This window comes from Toxotes jaculatrix, chromosome 12 (genome assembly GCF_017976425.1).
Source record: "Toxotes jaculatrix isolate fToxJac2 chromosome 12, fToxJac2.pri, whole genome shotgun sequence".
Classification (NCBI taxonomy): domain Eukaryota; kingdom Metazoa; phylum Chordata; class Actinopteri; family Toxotidae; genus Toxotes; species Toxotes jaculatrix.
This window is the reverse complement of record NC_054405.1, coordinates 10,346,772-10,374,078: the sequence shown is the minus strand read 5'-3', so window position 1 is coordinate 10,374,078 and position 27,307 is coordinate 10,346,772. Positions and strand designations below refer to the sequence as shown.

At 38.1% G+C, this 27,307-nt stretch overlaps 2 protein-coding genes across 2 annotated transcripts; both read left to right on the top strand.

Annotated features, from left to right (window-relative positions):
* Positions 1–757: 757 nt before the first annotated feature.
* LOC121190368 (glycine receptor subunit alpha-2-like) lies at positions 758–8,860 on the top strand. Its single transcript, XM_041051036.1, has 10 exons — positions 758–816; positions 1,448–1,575; positions 2,388–2,455; positions 3,544–3,767; positions 6,356–6,438; positions 6,518–6,655; positions 6,753–6,967; positions 7,562–7,720; positions 8,337–8,432; positions 8,564–8,860. The coding sequence occupies exons 1-10, from the start codon at positions 758–760 to the stop codon at positions 8,834–8,836; spliced, it is 1,443 nt and encodes a 480-aa protein (XP_040906970.1). The 3' UTR covers positions 8,837–8,860.
* A 3,479-nt stretch (positions 8,861–12,339) lies between these two features.
* nufip2 (nuclear FMR1 interacting protein 2) lies at positions 12,340–22,780 on the top strand. The gene is made up of 4 exons (XM_041051035.1): positions 12,340–12,536; positions 14,343–16,022; positions 17,159–17,191; positions 17,727–22,780. Exons 1-4 carry the CDS (start codon positions 12,389–12,391, stop codon positions 17,777–17,779), a joined length of 1,914 nt encoding a protein of 637 aa, XP_040906969.1. The 5' UTR covers positions 12,340–12,388; the 3' UTR covers positions 17,780–22,780.
* Positions 22,781–27,307: the final 4,527 nt, after the last annotated feature.

Below are 27,307 nucleotides of genomic sequence, written 5' to 3'. Positions count from 1 at the left end.
ATCTGTTGACATATTCACACTATAGGATGTTCTATACTGTTAACTGTGGCTGGTTTTATTATTTTTTTTATAATTTTTTTCTTTTTTTTACTTTACAATCAATTTATCACCACAATATGAAAAAGAAAGCATGCAAGATGGAAGACGTCAAGCTCACTTTAATTTAATGTTAAGTTTCTCAGCTGAGAGATAAAAAATCTTTATAATTAGCTGCTGGAATATTGAAATCCAGTTATATTTCATATTGACTGGCGTCTTTCAAGTTTGTGGATTTGCATTAATAATCCCTTGGAGTGCTGTTTCATTACTTAGCAGTGCTTGATAAATGATAAAATGTGACACCTTTAAAAATAAATTGTATTGGATTGCAAATTTAACATCTCAAATATTTCTGCTAATCTAATGCTGTCATGTCGAGCAGTGTGAGGCCACTCTGCTGTGAAAATGGTCCTGTCTCTTTAAATGTTCTTGCAGTAATTCCTTCAGCATGCATATGACCATAAAAAAGAGATAAAGCTTGAAGTCATCCACACAAACACACACAGGGAAAAAAAAAAAAAAAAATTCCCTAGGATTTTGAATTATACAGCAGCAGCTTCCTGTATTTTACACCTGCAGAGAGGGAGGCAGGCTCAGCTGAGTTCCGAAGACAGAGTCTGGCTGCAAGAGCAAACAAGTTACCTGCATCTGAGTTTTTTTTCCTCTCTCTTCCAGTTTTTCCTTTGGTGTAATCATTTGTTGTTTCTGCCGGCTCAGAATGCTACTGCACATCTTGTGTATGGCGTGGGCTTCATCTGTAATTTTTCTGCAAGGCAGGTAAGACAACACAATTTAAGGTTGGAGTGTATCAGCTTTCCTTAAGCAAACTGTAGGAGAATTCTGCAAAACTGCTGTTTGATTAACCAATGTACTGTATAAACTGCATGTTTATTTTACAGTGTATTTATTGTTTTTAAAACAATTTGACTGTGATGGCAGTATATAACTTGATAATAAGGCAGGAGATGAGCTGCGTGCTTCTTTGACCTAGAGGCATGTCAACATTACCGTTATCTTAAAGTGAGTAGAATCATGTATTAAATATTTTTTTCTAATCTATAATTAAGAGACAACAGTTCCATTAAGTGAAAATGCTCATCAATGTAAGATGCCTGACTAAAGTACAGCAAAACAGACAAAAAAAAAAAAATCAAGTCATTTCACTTAATAATTTGACTGTCTGAATTATAGGGCTTTGTATTAAGACATTTAAAAATAATTTAATACATCTGCTCTGGACATTTTTCAATTTATGACACCCATAAAATACAAAATGCATGTGATAAAATCTGTACAACTCTGTAACACTAATTAATTTGCAAATGGATAATATGAGGTGTTAAATATTACGTCAAAGGGGGGCAAAAAATGTCAGTGCATCCAGAGTTTGTTTCCTATCACCTGGCAGGTCTGTGCTTTGTAAGGAGGTGAAGTTCCCCAGCAGGGCAGCCAAGCCCCCATCTCCATCCGACTTCCTGGACAAACTGATGGGACGCACATCTGGTTATGACGCCCGCATCAGACCAAACTTCAAAGGTAACATGGCGTGGCGTGTGGTGGGAGCACCTCCTCTGTCAGGACAGTTGTGAGAAAGTACGCTGCTCAATTTGCATAACAATTTGGGCAGTGAGACAGTACAAATCACTCACAGATGGGTCAGAAGTGGGAGATGCTGCAGGCTATGATGTTTTCACACAGGACCCCGATTTTTTTCTCTTTTTTGTCATGTGTTGTTACTGTTTTTATACTGACCCAGTGCCTTAGGTTACGATATTTTTACACAGACTACTCCTTCAGATATTTTTTTTTTCTTGTCAGAACTGTGCACTTCCCTTCTGTGTTCCCCCACAGGCCTATTTCAGTCCTATCTTGATCTCTCGTCGTGAGTGAAGCTAGCAGATTCTCTCTGACATACTTCCCCCTCAGCCTCTAGGGTCGCAGTTCATATATATTTTATAGTTGCTCTACATCCTTGTCTTGTGCATGCTTGGTAAATCCCAACTGATTATCTATAAATACACTAATGTAACTAAAGGAGAATCAATAAATTATTGCCTCTTAGGAAATGAGTCATTAAATATTTAAAGTTTCAGTGGTCGACAGATGGACCGCACTAATGGGAGCATACTGGAAAGGACGACACAATTTCATGCTGGTTATCTTGGACAAGCCTATTTAGCAGGATGCAGTTTGGCACATTATGGAGGGAACAAGCAGATGTTATTTTGCAGGAATGCTCTACTGTTTACTAGTCTTGATACTTCATGCGATCTCCTCAGAGAACATCATTGGTGGTATTTAAAAAACAAGTGTGACTATAATGTGTGATGACTGTCTGCTCCTGTCAGGTCCTCCTGTCAATGTCACCTGTAACATCTTCATCAACAGCTTCGGATCCATCACTGAAACAACTATGGTGAGAATTTTATGTACAATTTACAGTGATCATAGTTTATTTAGATGGTCTAAAAGTCACAAAGTCAGTGTTTTAAATAATACACATTTAAATATATTTAAAGTAAAAATACTTTTATGTTACAACAGGTAAAGCTGGGGCTATTTTTATTTCATTTACAGCTTGGTAGCTTAATCTTCAATAATTCTATCATCATTCATTTGTTGATTAGGTTTGTGTACAAATGAGTACAAATGCCTCATATTTGTACCACGAAAGGTACTTGAGTAGTAAATGTACTCAGAACATTTGAATGTCCAAATCTGAAGCAGAAGTATTTAGGATCTGTTCTACCATCAGTCATGCAAATGCAGAACACTGCAAAGCTGCCAATGCAGGGATTTCAGTCCATGCTATTTGGACAACAGATGCATCAGACTCTTTGGTGTTTATTCATTTGAAGCTTTTCTGGCTCTTCTCCCTCTGTTTGGAGAGGCCAAGTTTCATGTTTCCTAAACATACTGTCATTAGATTATGACTAATTAGTGACTGTAAACACCATCTTGTAAGTTCATTACATAATGTCAGCTTTGATTTTCTCATATCTCCGTCTCTGTCAAATCAGGGGCTATCCTTTATTTATGAGGCCCATGGAGAGTGTTTGGGGATGGTCTTGTTTTTTGTTTTTTTTATTCAAGTTAAGAGTTAGGAAGACTCATGCATTTTCGAAAATACCTCTGGGAGCACCATCAAATTTTAATAATAAAATTGTGAGTGGAGTTTGCTGTCATTCAGGTTATGAGCACTCAAGTCTGTTTGTCAGCATTTATGCTGCTTTTTTTTTACTCCCTCCCACAGTTAGGGTTTGCGTGGGCACAGAGCCTCTCACCTGCTGAGTGATGCTTGTGACTTATTTCTGTTTACTTTATCTCGGCTCTCTCACAAATTTCATTAAAATGCAAATGCAAAATAGTCAAATGTTATTGTATTTGTATGCTTCTACTATGCCATGAATTCTACAACTACCACCTGTGGCTACATGTTTTGTTTCAGTCATTTATAACTATAACTAGTGTAATTTCAAATTGTGACTTAACTCTGTACCATAGGACTACCGCCTCAATGTGTTTCTGAGACAACAGTGGAATGACCCTCGACTGGCATATAAGGAGTATCCAGACGACTCTCTGGACCTGGACCCCTCAATGCTGGACTCAATTTGGAAACCTGACCTGTTTTTTGCAAATGAAAAGGGAGCAAACTTCCACGAGGTTACAACTGACAACAAACTGCTTCGGATATTCCAGAATGGAAATGTCCTCTACAGCATCAGGTGATCCTAATTTCAAATTATGTACCAGGATGTGTCGCCATCAGACATTACAGATCCAGATCCGTGGCTTGATAAGTTGCCAAATGAATATAAATCTCTACCTCTGTGAGCTGCAGTCTAAACCTCTTAGTATATGGTCCAACAAAATGTTAAAAATTGTAATTGTACTGTACAGCCCACGCTGTGAACAAGTTAATGTAAAACACTAACTGCAGGCTAAAAAGGATCAGGTCGGTAATGTGGCACTAAAGCAGCGGTGAATTGTAGCGTAATAGTAAGGAGCTATAATTAGAACCTACAATAAGAAGCAATATTTAAAGCTCTATTAGCAATTCTGTTGACTATCAACCAAATCATCAGTTGCTCTGACACTTAACCTTAGGGCATCAACCACCAACCAACCAACAAAAAAAAAAAAAACAGCAGAGTAATACAGATAGAATTAGCTTTTCAAAAAAAGGGCCTCATTTAGGTACGGCTAACCACAGTATCTCTGGATAACACTGAAGCATCAACACTACCATCATTCACTTTCCTCCTCTCTGCAGTACTGCTCATTTTCACTTTGCCTTTACTGGAATAAAGACCAGCACATCATGACTCAACAAAGGAAGCTGTGTCCGCCAAAGAAACTCAGCGGGTATCATTCACAAAGTGTGTGTATGCACAAACCTGTGCTTAAAGCATAAGAAAGCATACCTAACCTAACTCACCTAAATTTCTTCATCCCCTCCGAACACCATGCATACACACAAATGATGAAGGCCTGGCTGTCTTAGAAAATGTAAACACACACACACTAAATGCATATTAATCCTCATCAATTACTGTCATAATTCAAATATTCAGCTATAAAAACTGAGTGTCCAAGTCTGAGTTTATAATGGTGTGTGGAGAATGTTAATATTGAAAACTAACAATTTTGGTTTTCATTGTTTTTTTATGACTTGGCCTATAATGATTGCATACTCCGACCAATTTCTAGTGCCATAAAATTGCATATATAGACAATGTTAATTGGTAGCTGATGCGTTAAACTACTACTAAAAGACATGCAGGGTGTATAAAAGGTTCCTATCATAACATGTTTAAAGAGAGTGACAAATGGCTTATCAGCCGTTTACGACTGTTAAATTCCCTTGTGGTGAGGAACATTAGAGTAACGTGAAGTCTGGGTTGTATGGCATTGCTGGGATGCCAAACACTACTGGAGCAACAGACTGCACCCAAATGTGCATCAAAGCTCCATCTACTGACTCCATCTAATTTTTAAACCGGAAAAAAATTACTCTTCCATCAACATGCTGGCCAGGAGGTGCCCATGACTCCTTCATTTTACACAACAGCACAGTGGGAATTCCTTCAGAGGCAGGTGCTGTGAGAAGCGACTGGCTTGTTGGTGAGAATCTTTTCTGTAGGTTATTAAATCTAAACAATCTATTCAGTTTATCCTAAAATATTTCATATTGTTTAGGTTACAGGGGATATGGCCTAAAAATATAACCGATGACCCCATTTGCCAATCCCATAACCCCTCAAGAGGTGTCCTACAACCACATCCATGCCACACACACACACACGTGCTGTAATAGAGCGCATGCACCTTTGGGCCTCTCAGTGGCTGTTGGATGTGTCTGGACACAGACGGGGGCAAAGTCCTTTATGCCCCTGAGAAGGTGTGCATGATTATTCTGGCGTCCTGTGTCCATCACAACATTTCAGTGGCTCATGGCATTCCTAGACCCCCTGGACCAGAGCCGCAGATAGACTGCAGGCCACATGATGCACAACCAAATGTGCCCTCACGGCAGGGCTGCAGTTCAGGCTCCCCATGACTTAATGCAGCGTCTCTAATGATGGTAAGTTAAAATGCCTCACTCTAAAATGCCAAACTTAATACTATTGTAATGGAATAACTGGCTTTTCCCCGTGGGACACTAAAACATGTCCTGAAATTGAAGCCAGTGATGCATCTATGGAGGCTTCCATATCTGGAGCGTGTCAACATTTTTCTGAAGAAAAAGAAACACACAACACTTTGAGGCATGCACTTATTTCATGTGCAAATTAAGAACATTTATATTAGTGAATGAGACCCAGTGTACTATCAGTAAAGTCCTTGCCAACACCTCTACTGAGGGACATGCTTTTTTTTTTTTGTTGATCCCTATGTCCTGTGAGGGGGGAAGCAGTACTATTATGCTTTTTTCCCCACTGATGTTGGTGCTGTGTTCTCAGCCCATTTTACAGCAGGCTTTTCAAAGGGCTGGCATGTTGTCTGTCAGCACCTGCCGGTCCTTTGTGGTTTGTGTGGGGTTGCAGTGGTACAGAAAGATGAAGAGGAGGACAGGTGTCAGAGAGGTTAGACCTGCTTGATGTGACTCTCAGTGTGGGGCGAGCGTGCAAAAAGGGTTTGAGTGACACCTGAGCAGGAAATAGCTGGTGCTGTGGGGTTTAGGTGGTGTTGGTTAGCTGAGTATCCACTCGTATTTTTGTCCATCATGGGTTAGTGAGTGTAAGGGTATCACCTTTTTTCATTTTACACACCATTCCAGTACCATTATGGAGTTGCTGTCTCTGTTTTCCAGGCTGACCCTCACTCTTTCCTGTCCCATGGATCTGAAAAACTTCCCCATGGACAGCCAGACGTGCATCATGCAGCTCGAAAGCTGTGAGTTTACCTTTCATGCCAGGGCTGATATTACACATAGAGTTTTTCATAAACTAATTTCTCTCTGACTCTGTTCTAGTTGGCTACACCATGAATGATCTTATTTTCGAATGGCTGGATGTGGGAGCAGTGCAGGTGGCTGATGATCTGACGCTCCCTCAGTTTGTGCTGAAAGAGGAGAAAGGCCTCGGCTACTGCACCAAACACTACAACACAGGTACATGACGTACGGCGTCCTACCATCCTTGATAGGTGCTGTCTATCGACTTCTAATAAGACTGTCAGTTTGCACCTGTATCTCCTCCTGTGGTTAGGTAAATTCACATGCATTGAGGTCAAATTCTACCTGGAGCGTCAAATGGGCTACTACCTGATCCAGATGTACATACCGAGCCTGCTCACTGTCATCCTGTCCTGGGTGTCGTTCTGGATCAACATGGATGCGGCTCCGGCCAGAGTGGGACTGGGCATCACGACGGTGCTCACCATGACAACGCAGAGCTCTGGCTCCAGGGCCTCTCTGCCAAAGGTCAGACAGTTTATTACACAAAAAAAATGGTGTGGAACTATTTGTATTGTTTAAGCAGATTTAATTGGCTGGTAGAGGTGAAGCTTGCTGCAAAGTTTAAACTACAACAATGTATTGTATTTTATAAGCTGTATGTCTTCATTTACAGTTTATAAATTATGATAAATTATAACAGATTGAAATACTCAATACACTATTTGAAGCACTTACACTTAGCTCCACCATGACCTATTACAACATTTAAGCACAACTTACATTTTCTGTGACAATAAAGATGATCCAATAATTTTAAATATAACAGGGACCAGTCTGCATTATGAGCAGACTGTTGCTAATGCTTTAGTACTACTACCTGAGTAAAATTTAAGGTCTAAAACCTTTACTTGTAATGGAGTATTTTTTATAGTGTAGTTTTGCTAGGTTTATTTGATAACACTTCCACTACTACCACTGTTTAACCCCAATGTAGACACACACAAAGTAATCTGACACGTAATTCTTGACACAGAGCCTGTAATGTCATATTTCTTTCACGTCACTGCCTCACACGACATGATGAGTGAATCTAAAGATTTGATTTTCATGGTTTTACAGGTGTCCTACGTGAAAGCCATAGACATCTGGATGGCAGTTTGTCTTCTTTTCGTGTTTGCTGCGCTATTGGAGTACGCAGCCGTTAATTTTGTTTCACGCCAGCACAAGGAGTTCTTCAGACTGAGGAAAAAGCTCAAAGAGCAACAGCGGCAGAGAGCTGTGAGTGCAACCCACCCACTCAGCCCCTCGGGCGGCTGTCACCTGCTATTCACTGCACCCAGCTACGCACGAGCTACAGAACTCAGCTGCATGTTACGCTCCAGCCGGGAAATGCAGACAGCATTGACCTGTAATTAATTCAAGCCATCACCTTATCCCACTGTTTGGCTGAATATTCTCAACATCTTGCTGCCTCACTTTGGATTTCATGAGAAGAATAAAAATAGGGGAGACCAAACAGGCTAAACCACCTCTAAAAAAAAAAAAGATTCTTAAATGAAGCAGTGTGACGGCAGCTGCACAGATGCAGGACTCATTAACACCTTCTAATGTTCATACCTCAGTGCACAAACCATCTGCTGGAATCCTTTGTACTTATTTATTTGCTGGGATTATGCAACGCCACTGAAATTTGCTCTGACAACCCCTTCAAACTGTCTCATATCACATTAATGTCAGACTTGTATTCACTTTGTCAGAAACAGACGAGGATTACTGATCTGAAACATATATGCAGCACAGTGGAGTTGTATCATGTTGGAAACTGTTCTATCAGTGCAGTCTGTTTGATGATTAAATTCATGTTTTGTTTTATGCTTTTTTTTCACCCCATCAGCAGGGAAGTGGTGACAGTAAGGTGAAAGGAAACAACATGTCAAGCAACAGTGCTTCTCATGGGAACGCAGCCCAGCAGTGCAGTGCCTGTGCCAGGGTATGTACTGTCGCCTTGTTCAAGTTAAACACCAGCCAGTCACTGGCTCAAAAAGAAAACAGGCATCATTTAAGCTGTGTGATTCTCAATGAGAGCAGATGGTTATTCTGTGCTGCGTCTTTCTCTTCCAGGAGGAGGAGCTGGCACAGCAGGGTTTACTCTTCCAGAGTTTTGGACTTGCACTGTCAACAGGAAGTGCACCAGAAATGGATGCAACGCCAGTCTTTGCCGATTTACCTCCCGGTTTAGGTTTCTACGACATACGTAGGCGCTTCGTGGATCGGGCGAAAAGGATTGATACCATCTCCCGAGCTGTCTTCCCCATGAGTTTCCTCATGTTCAATGTCCTCTACTGGCTCACCTATAAAGTCCTACGACATGAAGACGTTCAAGCCACACTGTGACAACTCAACAACTGGGGACCATAAAAACAGTGGATACCTATATTTCTGCTCTCCTCACTGAAACATTTACAGGCTGAGAGTCCTCAGCTGAGCCATGCGAGATGCGTTGTGACTGCATGTCCAGTGTCACTGGGAAATTCAAAGAAATGGAAGAGTCCGTTGGTTTCATTAAATTTTTAATACTTCCAAAGAAATGCACTTTTTATTGGCAATGATGCTTTATACATGACACATCAGTGTACAGTATGGGTGCACTGTCAGTATCTGTACTATTTCATCTCACTCTTTCTTGAAAACATTTCTGTATGTGCAGTTACTGTAGTTTCACGTTTCTGGACAGCAGAACATCTTTGCAAAGCCAAGTTTTTTTTTCTTTTTTCTTTTTATTGTGTACCAATTTCACTAGTGCCATGGTCAACAGTGTCCCGGGCCACAGGTCTCATATCACAGAGACAAAAACTATATAACTACAAGTAGGGATTACACTGGAACAACTGTGTTGTGTTTTTCACCTTAACTATGCTTTACAAGCCTGGGATGTACATCAATCAAAAATATTTAGTTTCTTTGTAAGCTTTAGACTTCTAGGATTGAATGCTATTTTTTAAGACATTACTATTTTAAACTAACAAGAAGCATATATTTGATAAAGACTGGGATAATCTGTTTTTCAAATCTAGATTGAAAAATTTAATGCCCAAAGAAGTAAGGGATACACTGTCCGAAGATCTTTAGATGTCACTGTATACACATATATAATGGCATGGCACACACATAGTTAAATACAGTATATCTTTACTCATCTCAACCATCTCAGCTCATCACTTCAAGTCTTCAGTTACAAGCCTGCATATTGGCCAGAGATTTATATTGTCAATATTCAATCCATCAACAAGAGTAACAACAAGTTAATGGAATTTAAATGATGAAATGTGGCATCATTGGATTATAACACGTTCTGAAGAGTGGTGTATTAATTCCAATTAGTTTCCCTTCACATTAAAATCAGTAGAAATCTTCATATTAAATACATAATTTCAAATGAGGTTTAATTTAGTTTGTGTGAGATTGGCTTGATTGGTAGTGGGAAAGGCTTATTAGGCTGCAGAAGAGCAGTGATCAAAACATATTACTTCACTAAATTCTTCTCAAGCCTGTACTGTGGGTGTCACACTGGTGTTTAACAAAGACCAACTAAGTTACAAACCGGTGCTCTGGGTATTATTTTTATAAGAAACAAATATCTCTGTGAAACTCTGGTCTTTGGTCAGTATTAAATAAAGAAATGCTTTAATACTGGAAGCACTATAGTGAAACCTTTTTTTATGTATGATGACAGTTTTTCAAAAGATCTGTTCATTTTAAACCTGATACGTAATAGAGCATGCCAGGATCCAAACCCAAGGATTTCACTTAATTTGCACACTTAACCATCAGCTGTGATATCTAAAATTTCAAACTATGTCTTTCTCTGTGACCAGAAGCATCTAAACACACTAAGCTAGTTTTTACTGGTTTGTCTTCCCTCTAATGCTTTTCTCAGTCAAGGTTATTCTCAGTCCTCATTCTACTTTCATGTGGTAAATGTGCAAAATGCCACAGCAATAACTGTCTGTTGAGCTGTTCCCATGACTGAGGCTCAGAACCCCACAGTACATGGCTTTTTAACATATTGCTTGAGTGTGCACATGCCTGGAGACTAGATCCATCTCTGTGAACCTAGGCTCATTTTAAAAATAAATCTTGTCATAAAATGAAACTGTCATATTAATATTTCATTTAAATTGTAGCTGGCACATGCAGGAGGAGGAGCATTGCAGCATACATCAGCACTGGGCGCCTTTTCTAAACAGCAGTAAAGGGACGTTTGTTTTGTTTTGTTTTTCTTTAGGAACTGTGAGATTTCTATAGTTGTTGAAGTGAAAGAAATTGTCTCATGTAATATCTTGAAAAAAGCTAAATACATATTTATCTTAATCATTTGTTCTGATGCCTTAAGGTTGTCTTCCTCAATCATACAACTGGAATGAGCTAACCAGAACCTGGCCCATATCACAGACAGTGGCAGAAACTCAAGAGGATAAGAATGTTTGTTACATCTATACAACACATTTGTTGTGAGAGCAAAATTAATTTCTCAGCTTTCACTGCATTTTGGCTCAACAATCAAAAGACTATCTCTTGCCACAAGAGGGAGATGTTGGTTATTTTATATAATCAGTGTTGCACTATGCCACATTTGCCCACATAGATTATATACTCAGTCATACTTTGGGTGAGGATCTCATGTTCTTTGGAACTGACTGTTACAAGTAGAATTACTAAATTAAATTTTCATTTGGTATTTGCATTTATGGTGTGTGATATTAACTGGCAAACAAGCCACCCTTTTCCCTAAAAAATGACTAGTTAATTACATGAGATTTAAATGCGCAATAAATAAATTGTCTTCATTCTTAAGAGAGGCTTTGAATTGCTACATGCTCTGAAAATTTCAGTCTACACTGCGGCTATCACACAAAGTGAGTTAGTTACTCGTATGCATTTACTTTTTGCCTGATTTGTTAAACACAAGCAATTAATCCAGATCAACACATTAAATGATGATCTCACTCACTTAGGATAGGATAGAAAATTACTCTGCCCACCGCTCCATCCAAACACTTACTGAGGCTAAGGGCTAAAATCTTTGATAAATACACATTAGATAAATTTCATCCTCCATGTTTTGTGATGACGGGATACTCTCCAAGTCACACTCTCCATGTTTTTGGATGCAGGCAGAAGAGGATCTGAGTTTAGAGTGGAACAGAACCCTGGGTGTTTTAATTTGTGTAAGGCAGAATTTGTGATACGATATAAAACTAAAGCAAGCAAGTTAGATATAAAATATACACCGGAATATTTGCAAGTTTAAGTATGCTTAAAATGTATTATGCATATTGCACATTGCTTACTTATTTGCACATATTTACTGATGTTAGTATTTATTTTAGCACATGTTGGCACATATGCAAATAAAGACAAACAGAAACATTTCTTTTTTTCCCCTTTCTCTAACCTTTTTATTACATTTGGTAAAATACTAGGAGTGTATGAGGACAGACGCACTGAATTTGCATTAAATTGCCTTTCCATTTTGGGAGTGGGGTTGATCTCCCCGGGACCCTCCACCAAAGTGTGTCCACCGGCTGGAGACGTGGCAGAGCCTCCGGTCATATGATTTTAGTTCATACACGAACCCCACCCCGTTACTGCCCACCCTGAAAAGATTTTTTTTGACATACTGCTTTGCCGTTATATTGGTGTGAAATGTGAAATAAAAACATCTGCCAAGAAGTGAAAAGTCCTGCAAAACATCCCCTGCATGTCTAAGCACAAATCCTGGACCTGAATTTAGTGCGGTGACCACCCAAAACAGTGCCATTTTTAGACGTTTGCTGCTGACGTTTACAGAGGCTTCAAATAGCTTCCGTTTTACACTGGTAGTGATTGGACTGTTCTCTACTGAGCTAACATACTGGCTGAGCAAGTCCGACATTCTACACTTCAATGGAGGAACAGCCCAAAGATCGGGCTCAAGACAGGCAATATCATCTCCAGGGAGAGGACAGAAGCTCTATTCAACATACAACTTGTCTAAAAAATGATCAGAGCCACTTCCAGCGCCAGCATCAGGAAACGCAGACGAAGAAAACAGGTTGGGCCATCCGGAAAAGTTAGCTAACGCTTTGCTAGCCTTAGTCAGCTAATGTCAACGAGCCGACTAGCATGTGCTAACTAATGTGAACACCATCGTGATTGAAGGCTTAGCCTGCTCGCTAGCTGTTAATTCAAACTATAAGCTGTTGGCCGGAATAATTTATGAAACGTTACAACAGGCGATTAGTTGGCTGGCTAAGCCGATAGTTGACCACTGTCGGAGGAGAAACCAACCGTCAAGTTAGCTACTTGGCTAGCTGACGTTGCGTGACAGTTGTCGCTGGTGGTGGTTTGACATATCGGGGATTGACCTTGTGCGCCGGCTTCACCACCCATTTTTCTTTTGCAAACGCTACTAAATCATTTCAGAGAATCCCACGGGGTGAACGCGTGTTTGAACGGATTGCCTGTTGTGTGCACACAGCGAATCATCTTCATCAGTAGTTAAAGCCTTCTCTTATTCATTTCAGCATGCCTGTGTCCAGTTTAGGAAAACGAGCCGGCTCCACTGGAATGTTCTGCGCTGCCATTTCCTGTCGGCCATGTTAGAATATTAGTGCTAGCTAGTGCTATTATCAACTGGCTAGTTAATAATACTTGTCAAACCACGATACTTTTGTCGTACTGGCACGTAGTGGGCGTATTTTACATACGTGGGTTGCTGGTGTAGGGTGGCTATCTTCTGTCATAACCAGCTATTGGTGCCAGGGCATGTTAATGCCAAACGAGCCACTGGTTAAATGACATTAGCTAACGCTAGCCATCTCTGACAGGCCTGTTGCATGTTGGCCAGTCAGCGAGAGGCCACGCATCAGCTTTATTATGCCCACATGATAAAGCTGTGGTTTACTGCAGCTGAGCACATACTAAAACCATCGACCTTGTTTTTGCTCGCAGCTGTGATAACATGTTTGCTTGCCAGTTAGCGAGAAGCTACGTCTGTGTACTAAAGTGAAGTGAGGCTGTGTGCAGAGGCTTGTGTGTGCTGTGGCCCACAAGCAGGAGGGGCAGCAACACTGAATGGGAAATCCCACGTTGACACAGCAGTTCCCAGGGCTCTGTGCAATACATGGACCTATTTATGGTTCACTGTCAGTCTAAATGTATTTATAAATGCTGCTGTGAGCCCTCTCTTTGCACCTGGCAACAACTGCTCTTTGATGTCATATCAGATGTTTTCTAGAAAGCTGATCAACTACCAGCCCAGTATGCAGTTGACAGTTATAAAATACGTCACATTTCAAAAGGTTGTTAAACACAGCAAGCACCCAGATCATCTTAGGATGAGTTAAGAGGTGTATTTTCAAGCAACACCAAAAGTATAAACTGTCAAATGCACAAATGTTGTATTCTCTTGTCTGATACTTAGCCTGTCATTGCCCCACCTCTGGGTATAAAAGTTGCTGGACAACAATATTAACTTACATTTGATAGCTTTCTTAATAACACTGACTGTTGTGATATATATTTTTTCTTATGTCCTAAATTAACTCATGCTGCATATTTCTGGTTTGCAGAGGAAACAGCAGATCAAATAAGAGTTTTGTGATTATGTGGCCCTGTATTGCTCATCATTGCGTTTTAAATGTTTTACCAAACATTGGGAAGAGCACTCCAAATCTTGTAATGTAACGCGCCCCCCCGCCAATACATTTTATTTTCTATAAGTGGGAAAGGTCAAAGAATGGACACAACCTTTTTGTAAAATTTCTAAAAGTTGCAGAAGGTTCTGCAAGGTAGTTTTAAAAGAATGATTAATATGTTCTGTCATTTCAGTATAAACTGATTTTGTTTCCCCTTTCAGGCAATAAAAAAGTAAACATCAGTGACGAGGAGGGGGAGAAGAATACACATCTGTCTCATACTGTTGGTATGTCACATCCCCCCAGCAGCAATGGTAACAGACACATAAGTAATACAAATGTGAAGCAGAAGTCAACGCAAAAGCTGTACACGTCTGTTCCAAAAGTGAGCAGCAAAGTATTGGACCATAAGAAGAATATGGACCTTAAAAATGACAAGGAAAAGGCGCTGGATTTGAATCATCATGAGAGCCAACCTTTGGATAAGAAAGACTCTGTTTTGCTTCAAAATGGTGTTGTACACTGTGGCTTAATTACAAATGGCTATTCTAGCAAGGACAATGATGGAAGCGGTTCTGAAGGTGGATATACTACTCCGAAGAAACGCAAGGCCAGATGTAACAACGCCAAGAACACTGATAATGTGATAAGAGACAAGGAGAAAGACATGCAGCAGGACAACACTACACAGGAGCCTGGGCCTTTTAATCCTGAGACAGCTGAGAAGGGAGTGACTTCAAGACTTGATGGCTTTAGAGCCACTTATAAAGTAGAAGCTCAGTCAGCAGCTAGACGGGCTGTTGTGTCAGAGTCTTCAGTGGGTGAATCTCAGAGGAAAAGCTCTGATAGCAAAACAGCTGGCACCTTTGGTAAAAAGAGTGAGGAAAGGCATAAAGCCAAGCTTTCCTCACCTTCAAAAGAGGACTCCTGGACTTTATTCAAACCCCCTCCAGTATTTCCTGTGGACAATAGCAGTGCTAAAATTGTTCCCAAGATCAGTTATGCAAGTAAAGTAAAAGAGAACCTCAACAAAGTAGCTCAAGGTGGAGGAGAGGCACTGCCTCCTCCTGTTAGACTGTCACAGGTCCCTATGTCTGCTATGAAAACTATCACCTCAGCTAGCTTTACTAATGGTCCTGTTTCTGGAAATGGAAACGGCTGCCCATCAGTGGGTACCTTCTTTGCTCCTGCTGCTAGTAGTATTCCACCAGCCCCATCTATCCCAAGTGGCGAGAATGTAGCATCTCCTTTGGAAAGTAACTGTAGCTCTACAACCAGTCCTGTAGATGGAGAAGCATATGAGCTTTTAATTTACCCTTTAAATATGCAACCTGTGCTCCCTAGTGCTCGTCACCTTGACCCACCGGCTGCTCAGACAAATCAGAAAGCCTTGGGAGACATCTTCCAGAATCAGTGGGGGCTTTCTTTCATCAATGAGCCCAACTTGGGGCCAGAAGGAGGAAGTGGGCCGGTGCCTGCAGAGGACAAGACTACTGTGGTCACACCTCAAAGCGAGTGTCAGGCTGTTTCAGCCAAGGCTGCCCAGCCTTGCTTTGATGTTAGCCCATCATTTTTAGAGCCTGGCACTTTGGCTCAAGACAATGAGAAAAGGACTTGTGCCCCTTGCAATGTGTCTAATGCTTGTTCTCCTGCTTGTGTGATGAGTGAGGAGGAGAACAAGCTGCAGCCATGTGGCCAGGAAAAGACAAAAGCTGAGGCCAAGGATGCAGGTTCTGCTTTGTCGGCCCCCAGTAAAGACAACGGTGCTAAGCCTGCACAGGGCCAGCTAACCACTTTGCTGTTTGGCTCATCTAAAGAACAGGCCCACTCTAAAGACATTGGCAGAAGGTGTTGCTGGGGGTCCTTTGATGTTAAAGCTGCTGTCACTTATCACACTAAAGGTAACTTTAACTGTGTACTCTATCAGATTCATTTGTCTAACCATTAAAGTTGTAATCCTTAAGATTTCATTCATCTGGTGACACCTGTGGTTATTGGTGGTAACACTACATGAGCAGCAAATTTGTCAGAAATACAAAAGAAGAGCCAATCATTTACCTGTTTACAGTGCAACCAAACAAACTATAATGTTATTAAAGAGGTCAGTCAATAATAGCAACTGCAGTCTGATTTCATGCTGAGCAAGGCATGAGTGGTTTTCCACAAGACAGCAGGAGATGGTTAACTCTCTGAGAAGTTGGAGGTGTGTAGCCTGTTGCATGCAACTCTTCTTCTAACATTTAACAGTGGCTGCTTCCCCTGGTTTCATTGTTGCCCTGCAAAAAATAAAAATGATTCACTCACAAAAAATGTAAAAAAAAAAAAAAAAAAAGACATGTTCATTGATTCTTGTTGGGAAATCACTGTTAATCAACATAAAACAAAGAAAATTTCACATTGCCCAGGAACACCCAATCCCTCGCCACCCCCCAAGCCTAATATGACGCACAAACGATTGTGTATTAGTGCTAACCTCGGTGACAAATATATTGCGTCTTTTGTGAGTGCTTCACAAATAAGCTAAGCAAATAGCTAAGTTTCTGCAGTGGAATGCTTTTAATTTGAAGCATTAGGTTTGCATTAGCACTAACTTAATACAGCTCTGATTTGACTGTTGGAGAATGAAACGCAAAGAGTGAGGCTGATATTGATGAGATAAAATTGCAAACCGTAATGCTGGATTACAAGCTGCATCATTTCCTGTGAATCCCTTATGCATGTGAGGGCAATTTGAATCCAGTGCGGGAACAGTGGACAATGACAAATAAGATATAGAGAGGTAAATACAGAATGTAAGTACATTGACAACAGTATAAAAACAGGGTTTAGTTTAATGAAAATCTTAAGGATTATAACCTTAACCACTATCACAACTCAGAGTATTTATTGTGTGAAAGAATATATTAAGAAATAATGTTCATCTATGGTTTTTTGTCTATATTTTTTGTGAAGATCATTATTTGATTTTCTGAAAATATTGTTCGTGACCAATTAATGCATATGCTGAAATAATATGCATTTTGTTTTCCTTCAACAGAAATGGAATCCGTTTTCAACTTGCAAAAACAAGGTAAGTTAAACCTCTTTTTCTTACAAAACTCTTATAACTTGATAAAAGTTAATTAATTAAAGTATTCATGCACATTGGTAACCTGATTAGAAAGATCCAACGGTCTAAGGACTTGCACAAATGCATGTTCACAAAATACAGCTGTAAAGTGCAGTAAATCCGTGAAAAACAAAAGGACACATTTATTTTATTAGCAGCCCGAGGTGATCACTGTCAGAGACACTGCTGAAGTTGGTGACAGTGACGTATGGCTGGTGGATGGTCCTCCAGACTGTCTGTTGATATCAACACAAACATGAATTCGAAACGAAATCTTGCATTAAAACTAGGCCTGAGTTTTGTTGTTGTGTTTGAATATTTTGATACTAGTGTTGGTGTTCTACCAGAGGTATTGAACTAAAACGTTTGCCAAAAAAATATATCCTAAAAGTGGCAAAATTGTGTTTTAAATCATTACATTTTCCTAATGTCAGAAAGAATGAGATCATATTTAGCAACTAAAACTTTTGCCTCTTCTCTCTCCTCTCTACTGTAGATCCAAAAAGAGTAGTGGTTTATGATGAAACCAAGGATGGACCTGATCAGTGAGGTAGATGGTCTACAGTACTTACCTTCTTCTCTTCTGGGTGCTGCAGTTATCTACCATGGAAATCATAAATCCTGTTGGATAGATAAAGTGACAACTGTGAAAACATTGATAGTTTAGCATGACAGATTTTCCTTGGAATCTCGGGTGGAATAACAGACTTCTTTGGGGGCATCAGACAAACACACACAGACACACACACACACACACACACACACACTCACATGCTCTGGAGGGACGTTAAAGGAGCTGATTGGTGCCTCTCCAACTTGATGAATGGACACTTGCAACTTTAAGCTGTTTGTCTCATGGCTCTTTAAAGATGATGTTTGGGAGTTCAGCAAAGGAAGGTGTCTAGGACTGCGCCTCCCTAAAGCCTTTATCCTGTTGAACTGTGGCAGCCGTCAGTCTGACTGTGGGATGCCTCAGTCATTTTCTTTATTCACGCATTCAAATGAGTTCATTGTAGATATGTTAGACGTTATACATACACATCTGTGTGCAAGCTTGAATTCATCGTGAACGAAAAGGAGAACACACTTTGCAAAGAATGCCTTGAAGTTGTGGAATAAGGATCTTCGGAGTCCTGTTAAACTGTAAGTTAAGTGGAAGCTCATAGGTGAGGCCCCATCCAGGAAGGGAGAACATTGTCTTAAATCCTTTATGGGAAATCAGAGCCCTGAAATTAAATACTTGCTTTTTCTTTTAGATCGTTTCGTCTGACCTAACATGAGTATTATCTGCACTGCAGTATGATCCCAGAGCACAGGTACAGAAGTGCCCAATTTGAAGGAAAGTCTTGCCCCTTCATTTCATTGTTTATTGCAGGTTTTGCTAACGGTTTTTTCTTTTTTTTAAATCAGGTCTCCGTTAAAAGCGATACCTTTTAATCATTAAGGTTTTCACACATTTCTGTCATCAGGTCAGTGCAGACTGTTCTTAAATTCAGATTCATATACCTGCTGATATATGAATTCTCACTTTAGGAATAAACTGAGTAACAAACTGTAAAGTAAGAGACATTTCTTCCAATAAGGTCTTCTGCGTTTTGTGCTGTTTTCTTCAGCAGAAAGACTCAGGATGTCCGTACATATTATTTTGCCTGCATTTCTGTCTAATTCTACTCTTCATGTCAAAGGAACATGTTGCATTTTAATGACTTTGGACTTTTTTTTTTCTGACTCAGCATTTTGTCTTTACTTTTCGGTCTTATGGCATTGTATTTCTTGCATGTTTACTGGTGGAAATGTATGAGTCAGAGGTCACTGTTCATCGCCACACAAAGATTACAGTAACACGACAACAATTGCAATACTAATCTAGGTTCCCCGACTAGCCACTTTTTCAAACTGTGTTGAAATGTGAAGATGAGTTGTACTATTATGTTTTACTGTGGATAACCTTTGCAAACTAGTGTGCAATAACACCATGTGATCCATACAACGTGTGAAATGGGTTATATGGAGCTACACAATCATCAGTTCTGGTGTGGCCTGCAGTTCCTTTATTTGTTCAAAGTGTTTAAGGTGCATTTTCAGTTTATTGCACAAGTGATCTTTATTTTATTTTATTATTTTTTTATATTTTTCAAAAGAGCTCATGTTGAAAGATCTAATTAAGTCTAAGGAGCCCAAAATTTGCTAACTGCTAACTGGCCAGCTGTAACATCACTTTCATCACCATCTCCAAATCAGGATTGGTTTATTCAGCATAACAAAGGAACTGTCCAGGTTTCTTTGCTCTAGAAGATATGATTTGGTTAATGTGTGGATTAATAGCACTTTATGTAAACTAATTGCTTTTATCTTTTAATTATTAGAGAGATCTATATGTACTGACAAGAAATACTCCTTGAAAGAATGGCTTTGGGCTGTTACTTTTCAGAAAAAAAAGTTGATAAATACAGAATTATTAAATGTAACTCAGGTAGTGTTGATAAAGCCATGACTATGTTCAATATTGTTTTTTGCCAAATGGCCCCTGTCATGTAATGTTCTCAAAATTGGAAACATTGAATTGGAGTCCTGCTATATAGAGTCTCAAATGAAGTTGTGACAAAACACCAAATAATTGCTTTTGAGGACAACTCTGGTGGCATGCAAGGTGCTGTCATTGATCATTTTAGGCTCTAAAATGTTTATTTCCCTGTTTAAAAAAAGGAAAAAAGAAAAAGGAAAAAAAACATAAGCACATTGCTCCATGCGCTGTTTCCAATGTGTACTAGACCGTAATCTTGCAATCTTTGACGGTTCATTTTCTTCCTCATGTGATCATAGTTAAGCACCTCTTGATTATTTTGATTATTGCTGAACATCAGTGGTGTTTTTATGGGGAAGCTACAATCTGGGAATAAGCTTTCAAGTACACTTCTCTTTCCACTGTGTCCTGATTAGGCAGCACTGCAGCCTGTACCTGTGTGCAGGGGGAAAATCGTTACTTTTTTTTTTTTTTACAAGTTGACATTTAACTTCCATGTCTGATCACAGTCAGCTCTCTGGTATTTAAAATGCTTTGTTTTGGCTTCCACTGTATTGTGTATGATGGATGAGTGTATGATCAGATGCTGCCCTCTGAATAAGAACAGTTGTGTCGGATCTGGTTGACGAGGAAGAAAGGGTATTTGAGGAGATATTGCCCATTAGCATTTAGACTTTTATGTTTTTCTGTGCTTGTGGAAATTGACATTTAATCTGGCATAAAGTTACACAAAACTCGCAATTTAATTTTTTCTGATTGCCCATAATCCATAGACAAAATGATACAATCAGGTTACCATACAGTTAATGCCAAAATTGTTCAGGCTGAAAGCATTATCAGTGGACAATGATGCATCAGTAGGCTTCTAAATGTAAAACAGGGTGATCAAAACAAGTAGTATGTGATGTTACTGTAGTCTTACAATGAATATCTTTTCTTTTTAAAATATTTTTTGTCTTTTTTTTGAGAGGATGGTCCTGGCACAGGGAAATCAGAGAATCTCCAATCCTCCCACCCCAAGGGTCCTCTTTTTCAAGCACTTAAAACAGCAAAAAGGCTATGTTGAATATGCATTTCTAAAGATCAGCATTGTAGCCTTGCAAACCAAAAAAAAAAAAAAAAAAAACAGGTTCTTGAAGCTGAGTAGATGTTTAATCAGTGATGGGGAGAGAGGGAGGGGGTCAAGTGACTGACTGTTGATGTGTTGATAAAAGAGAAAAGCCTGATCATGTGGAGTTTTATACTTCCACCCCCTCAGGACGTGCAATCACCTCAAAGATGCTGAAGCAGGCTTCCAGGTTGTAAGTGGCGAGTTTTGGCCTCATTGTTTTGTGGGTGTGTGCATAGCGAGTTCTTCCTATTATATGCAAGTTCCTCATATATTTTGAAATCCTCTCCCCCAACCCTTCCATTGTTTCATGTTCAGGTGCCTGTGTGGAAAAAATATACTTTTACAGCAATTTTGATTGTTTAAAATCTGCTTCCAGCGTATATCCGTGCCATTTTTTTTTCTTCTTCTTATTCTTCTTTTTTTTTGTAACATTTGCAATGCTGTTTAAGTTTTCTCACAGCTAATCCTAATTTCTTCTTTTAAGTGACATTGACACAGATGAAAGCAATGAGCATTTTATGTGTTTTGTAGGTTTTGAAATTTTCATGGCTTGTGTTCGGAACTGTGTGACCTAAAGCCAAAATCAGTTTGAATGGGGCAGATGACCGCCGCTCGCTGGTGTATAACTCATGCCAGTCCATTGTCAAGTTCATGTCTGAAGTAGCACATAATTAATTTGAACTGATTTAACAAATTAATGTTTTAACATATGTTTTAAAAACATTTTATTTTTGAGTTATAACCTAATTTATCCATAGATGCACAAATAGGATGAGACTAAAAGGAATAAATGATACAGAAAATCAAGATGTCTCATTTTTGATGAGTTGTAGATGATTTAGTTATTGATTAAGGCTGATGTAGACCTATTTTTTCCCCCAATAGCACCAATGTTAATGTATTTGAAGTTACTCTTTTTCCAGCAGATTTTATACAAATTACTTTAACGCATTTCTTCAAATAGTTGTGATGGAGTGATGAGCATTGAAATACACTGCATCCCAGAGTTCCTCTTAATATATTTTTGTTTGTGGTGTTGTTGATCATGTTGCGATGGGGAGTGAGGTATTAACGTGCAGTTCAACAACTCTGAATCTGCTTTCGCCAAAGGTACACTACTCAGATATTCAGCTAGTGAATGGCAAACGCACAGACGGGAGACGCTGATGATGATAATGTCATGACCAGCTTCCTGACATCGTGCTGGTTAGTTTTTAGCGAAGAGAAGTCACTACTGTAGCAGCTGAATGTCACTTTGAGCGTGTTATTATACAGTGTGAGAGAGGAGAAATCTTATAAGATAAAACAAATACCGAAAGTGCTGCTTCTTCATCCAGTAATCTGTCGTCTGTAATGGGAAATGCTGGACTTAGTGTTTGTGCTCAACTTAAAAACTGTCCCTCCTTTAAACATGTCATTGCCTCTTGTGGAAATGTTTTAATTTAGGGGGCTTTTTGTTGTTGTTGTTGTTGTTGTTGTTTTATGTGATGACACCTGAGAGGTACAGTGTTTCTGATTCCACACAGGGGAAGCAAACTTGGGCAACGTGACTTTAGAGAGAGGTGATATGTTGTGCTAAGTCATTATTTTGTTTTCTTTGTCATCTCAAATGGCTGTTGTGCTTTTTTTTGTCCACTCCTCCGTTTATCACTTTTACACCTCTTGCCCCCCTAAAATAAGAGGCAATAGCATTTCTTTCTCAGTTGTCTTACAGGTTGACTTTTTAAGTGAGCAGTCTGATTATTTAATTTTTTGTTTTGAATTTAACATAAGTGTCACATTACAATGTTCTTTTTTTAAAGCATGATAATAACCCTCAAATTCCAAACAATGTAATAGTCAAAAGAAAAAAAGAAGACTCCAGTGTTCACAATTTTAGTTTCCATTAAAATGTCAAATTTTCATGAAGAATTCAGTGATTTGTGTGTGTTGTTTTCATTTTGTTATTCCTGCTGTCTGATGTTGATTTGGATTGAAAACACTCATTGCAAAGTGTTAACAACTGTGTTGCAGATCCTGTTCAAACTGACTGTACATTGGCTCATTTACTATAACCTACGGACTTGAAAATCGGTACACAGATGCATCACGTTGAGACGAGAAAAAAAGTCTCTTGGAGAAAAATTCCACAATGCACTAGAAGTCGGCCAATTTGGAAAGACTGCACGATTTTGCCTTTTGCACTCGCCGTACTTTGACGAACTCTTCCTAGGGGAATTGTCCGATTGTGCTGAATTTTGGTCAGATTGCACAGAAGCCATTAGGGACAAAAAGTTATAAAATGTTTTGATGTGGGTTTCACGGTCTGCCCGTGGCGCTGCCACGAAAATGACCCTTTGCCAACACACAGGAAAGGTATTTGTGGCTGTATCTCACACATACTTCATCCAATGTGGATGAAAAAAATCAGGCATGATGAGCATGTGATTCTGAACAGATTGATATGCTAATATGATGATATCGTCACAAGGCCACCTAATGGCTGTGGTTCATTTTTTTCATTAATGAACTCCTCCTAGAGGAAGCATCGCTGAAGCTGGAGCTGAAATCTTGTCATGTTGCTCTTAAGACACTATTGTCCAAAAGTGATCAAAAGCTTTTCTCTACGTTACACGATGTGGGCAGAGCACCACTGCAAACTCGCCCTCCGATTTGTGAAAATGAGGATTTTGGGTTCTTCCCACTTATCATCCAGACCGATTTTGAAAAAAAATGTGGACTTTTTTTGAACGATTTGGACGCCTTACTATACTATGACGTTTTTTATGACATTTTGAGGTCAAAAAAAATTTGGACTTTTTTTGCCGGAAAAAAACGCCATACTATACTATGACGTTTTTTATGACATTTTGAGGTCAAAAAAATTTTTGACTTTTTTTGCCCGAAAAAAACGCCATACTATACTATGACGTTTTTTATGACATTTTGAGGTCAAAAAAAATGTTGACTTTTTTTGCCCGAAAAAAACGCCATACTATACTATGACGTTTTTTATGACATTTTGAGGTCAAAAAAATTTTTGACTTTTTTTGCCCGATTTTGACGCCTTACTATACTATGACGTTTTTTATGGCATTTTGAGGTCAAAAAAATTTTTGACTTTTTTTGCCGGAAAAAAACGCCATACTATACTATGACGTTTTTTATGACATTTTGAGGTCAAAAAAAATGTTGACTTTTTTTGCCCGAAAAAAACGCCATACTATACTATGACCTTTTTTATGACATTTTGAGGTCAAAAAAAATTTGGACTTTTTTTGCCCGAAAAAAACGCCATACTATACTATGACGTTTTTTATGACATTTTGAAGTATAAAAAAAATTTGACTTTTTTTGGCCGATTTTGACGCCTTACTATACTATGACGTTTTTTATGACATTTTGAGGTCAAAAAAAATTTTGACTTTTTTTGGCGGAAAAAAACGCCATACTACACTATGACGTTTTTTATGACATTTTGAGGTAAAAAAAAATGTTGACTTTTTTTGCCCGAAAAAAACGCCATACTATACTATGACGTTTTTTATGACATTTTGAGGTCAAAAAATTTTTTTACTTTTTTTGCCCAAAAAAAAACGCCATACTATATACTATGACGTTTTTTAAGACATTTTGAGGTCAAAAAAATTTTTGACTTTTTTTACCGGAAAAAAACGCCATACTATACTATGACGTTTTTTATGACATTTTGAGGTCAAAAAAATTTTTGACTTTTTTTGCCCGAAAAAAACGCCATATTATACTATGACGTTTTTTATGACATTTTGAGGTCAAAAAAAATTTGGACTTTTTTTGCCTGAAAAAAACGCCATACTATACTATGATGTTTTTTATGACATTTTGAGGTAAAAAAAAATGTTGACTTTTTTTGCCCGAAAAAAACGCCATACTATACTACGACGTTCTTTATGACATTTTGAGGTCAAAAAATTTTTTGACTTTTTTTGCCCGAAAAAAACGCCATACTATACTATGACGTTTTTTATGACATTTTGAGGTCAAAAAAAATGTTGACTTTTTTTGCCCGAAAAAAACGCCATACTATACTATGACGTTTTTTATGACATTTTGAGGTCAAAAAAAAATTTGACTTTTTTTGGCCGATTTTGACGTCTTACTATACTATGACGTTTTTTATGACATTTTGAGGTCAAAAAAATTTTTGACTTTTTTTGCCCGAAAAAAACGCCATATTATACTATGACGTTTTTTATGACATTTTGAGGTCAAAAAAAATTTGGACTTTTTTTGCCTGAAAAAAACGCCATACTATACTATGATGTTTTTTATGACATTTTGAGGTCAAAAAAAATGTTGACTTTTTTTGCCCGAAAAAAACGCCATACTATACTATGACGTTTTTTATGACATTTTGAGGTCAAAAAAAAATGTGACTTTTTTTGGCCGATTTTGACGCCTTACTATACTATGACAATTTTTAAGACATTTTGAGGTCAAAAAAAATTTTGACTTTTTTTGGCCGAAAAAAACGCCATACTATACTACGACGTTATTTATGACATTTTGAGGTCAAAAAAATTTTTGACTTTTTTTGCCCGAAAAAAACGCCATACTATACTACGACGTTCTTTATGACATTCTGAGGTCAAAAATTTTTTTGACTTTTTTTGCCCGAAAAAAACGCCATACTATACTATGACGTTTTTTATGACATTTTGAGGTCAAAAAAAATGTTGACTTTTTTTGCCCGAAAAAAACGCCATACTATACTATGACGTTTTTTATGACATTTTGAGGTCAAAAAAAAATTTGACTTTTTTTGGCCGATTTTGACGTCTTACTATACTATGACGTTTTTTATGACATTTTGAGGTCAAAAAAATTTTTGACTTTTCTTGCCCGAAAAAAACGCCATATTATACTATGACGTTTTTTATGACATTTTGAGGGGAAAAAAAATTTGGACTTTTTTTGCCTGAAAAAAACGCCATACTATACTATGATGTTTTTTATGACATTTTGAGGTCAAAAAAAATGTTGACTTTTTTTGCCCGAAAAAAACGCCATACTATACTATGACGTTTTTTATGACATTTTGAGGTCAAAAAAAAATTTGACTTTTTTTGGCCGAAAAAAATGCAATACTATACTATGACGTTTTTTATGACATTTTGAGGTCAAAACATTTTTTGACTTTTTTTGGCCAATTTTGACGCCTTACTATACTATGACGTTTTTTATGACATTTTGAGGGGAAAAAAAATTTTGACTTTTTTTGCCGGAAAAAAACGCCATACTATACTATGACGTTTTTTATGACATTTTGAGGTCAAAAAAAATTTTGACTTTTTTTGCCCGAAAAAAACGCCATACTATACTATGACGTTTTTTATGACATTTTGAGGTCAAAAAAAAATTTGACTTTTTTTGGTCGATTTTGACGCCTTACTATACTATGACGTTTTTTATGACATTTTGAGGTCAAAAAAATTTTGACTTTTTTTGCCCGAAAAAAACGCCATACTATACTATGACGTTTTTTATGACATTTTGAGGTCAAAAAAATTTTTGACTTTTTTTGCCGGAAAAAAACGCCATACTATACTATGACGTTTTTTATGACATTTTGAGGTCAAAAAAAATTTTGACTTTTTTTGCCCAAAAAAAACGCCATATTATACTATGACGTTTTTTATGACATTTTGAGGTCAAAAAAAATTTGGACTTTTTTTGCCTGAAAAAAACGCCATACTTATACTACGATGTTTTTTATGACATTTTGAGGTAAAAAAAAATGTTGACTTTTTTTGCCCGAAAAAAACGCCATACTATACTACGACGTTATTTATGACATTTTGAGGTCAAAAAAATTTTTGACTTTTTTTGCCCGAAAAAAACGCCATACTATACTACGACGTTCTTTATGACATTTTGAGGTCAAAAAATTTTTTGACTTTTTTTGCCCGAAAAAAACGCCATACTATACTATGACGTTTTTTATGACATTTTGAGGTCAAAAAAAATGTTGACTTTTTTTGCCCGAAAAAAACGCCATACTATACTATGACGTTTTTTATGACATTTTGAGGTCAAAAAAAAATTTGACTTTTTTTTGGCCGATTTTGACGTCTTACTATGCTATGACGTTTTTTATGACATTTTGAGGTCATAAAAAAATTTGACTTTTTTTGGCCGAAAAAAATGCAATACTATACTATGACGTTTTTTATGACATTTTGAGGTCAAAACATTTTTTGACTTTTTTTGGCCAATTTTGACGCCTTACTATACTATGACGTTTTTTATGACATTTTGAGGGGAAAAAAAATTTTGACTTTTTTTGCCGGAAAAAAACGCCATACTATACTATGACGTTTTTTATGACATTTTGAGGTCAAAAAAAATTTTGACTTTTTTTGCCCGAAAAAAACGCCATACTATACTATGACGTTTTTTATGACATTTTGAGGTCAAAAAAAAA

Bases quoted from the DNA above. Each gene is read 5' to 3' on its own strand.
- LOC121190368 (XM_041051036.1), top strand. From the start codon at position 758: ATGCTACTGCACATCTTGTGTATGGCGTGGGCTTCATCTGTAATTTTT. The intron at 817-1,447 runs GTAAGACAACAC...ATCACCTGGCAG, and splicing joins GTAATTTTTCTGCAAGGCAG to GTCTGTGCTTTGTAAGGAGG. The intron at 6,968-7,561 runs GTCAGACAGTTT...ATGGTTTTACAG, and splicing joins CCAGGGCCTCTCTGCCAAAG to GTGTCCTACGTGAAAGCCAT.
- nufip2 (XM_041051035.1), top strand. From the start codon at position 12,389: ATGGAGGAACAGCCCAAAGATCGGGCTCAAGACAGGCAATATCATCTC. The intron at 16,023-17,158 runs GTAACTTTAACT...TTCCTTCAACAG, and splicing joins TGTCACTTATCACACTAAAG to AAATGGAATCCGTTTTCAAC. The intron at 17,192-17,726 runs GTAAGTTAAACC...TCTCTACTGTAG, and splicing joins TTTCAACTTGCAAAAACAAG to ATCCAAAAAGAGTAGTGGTT.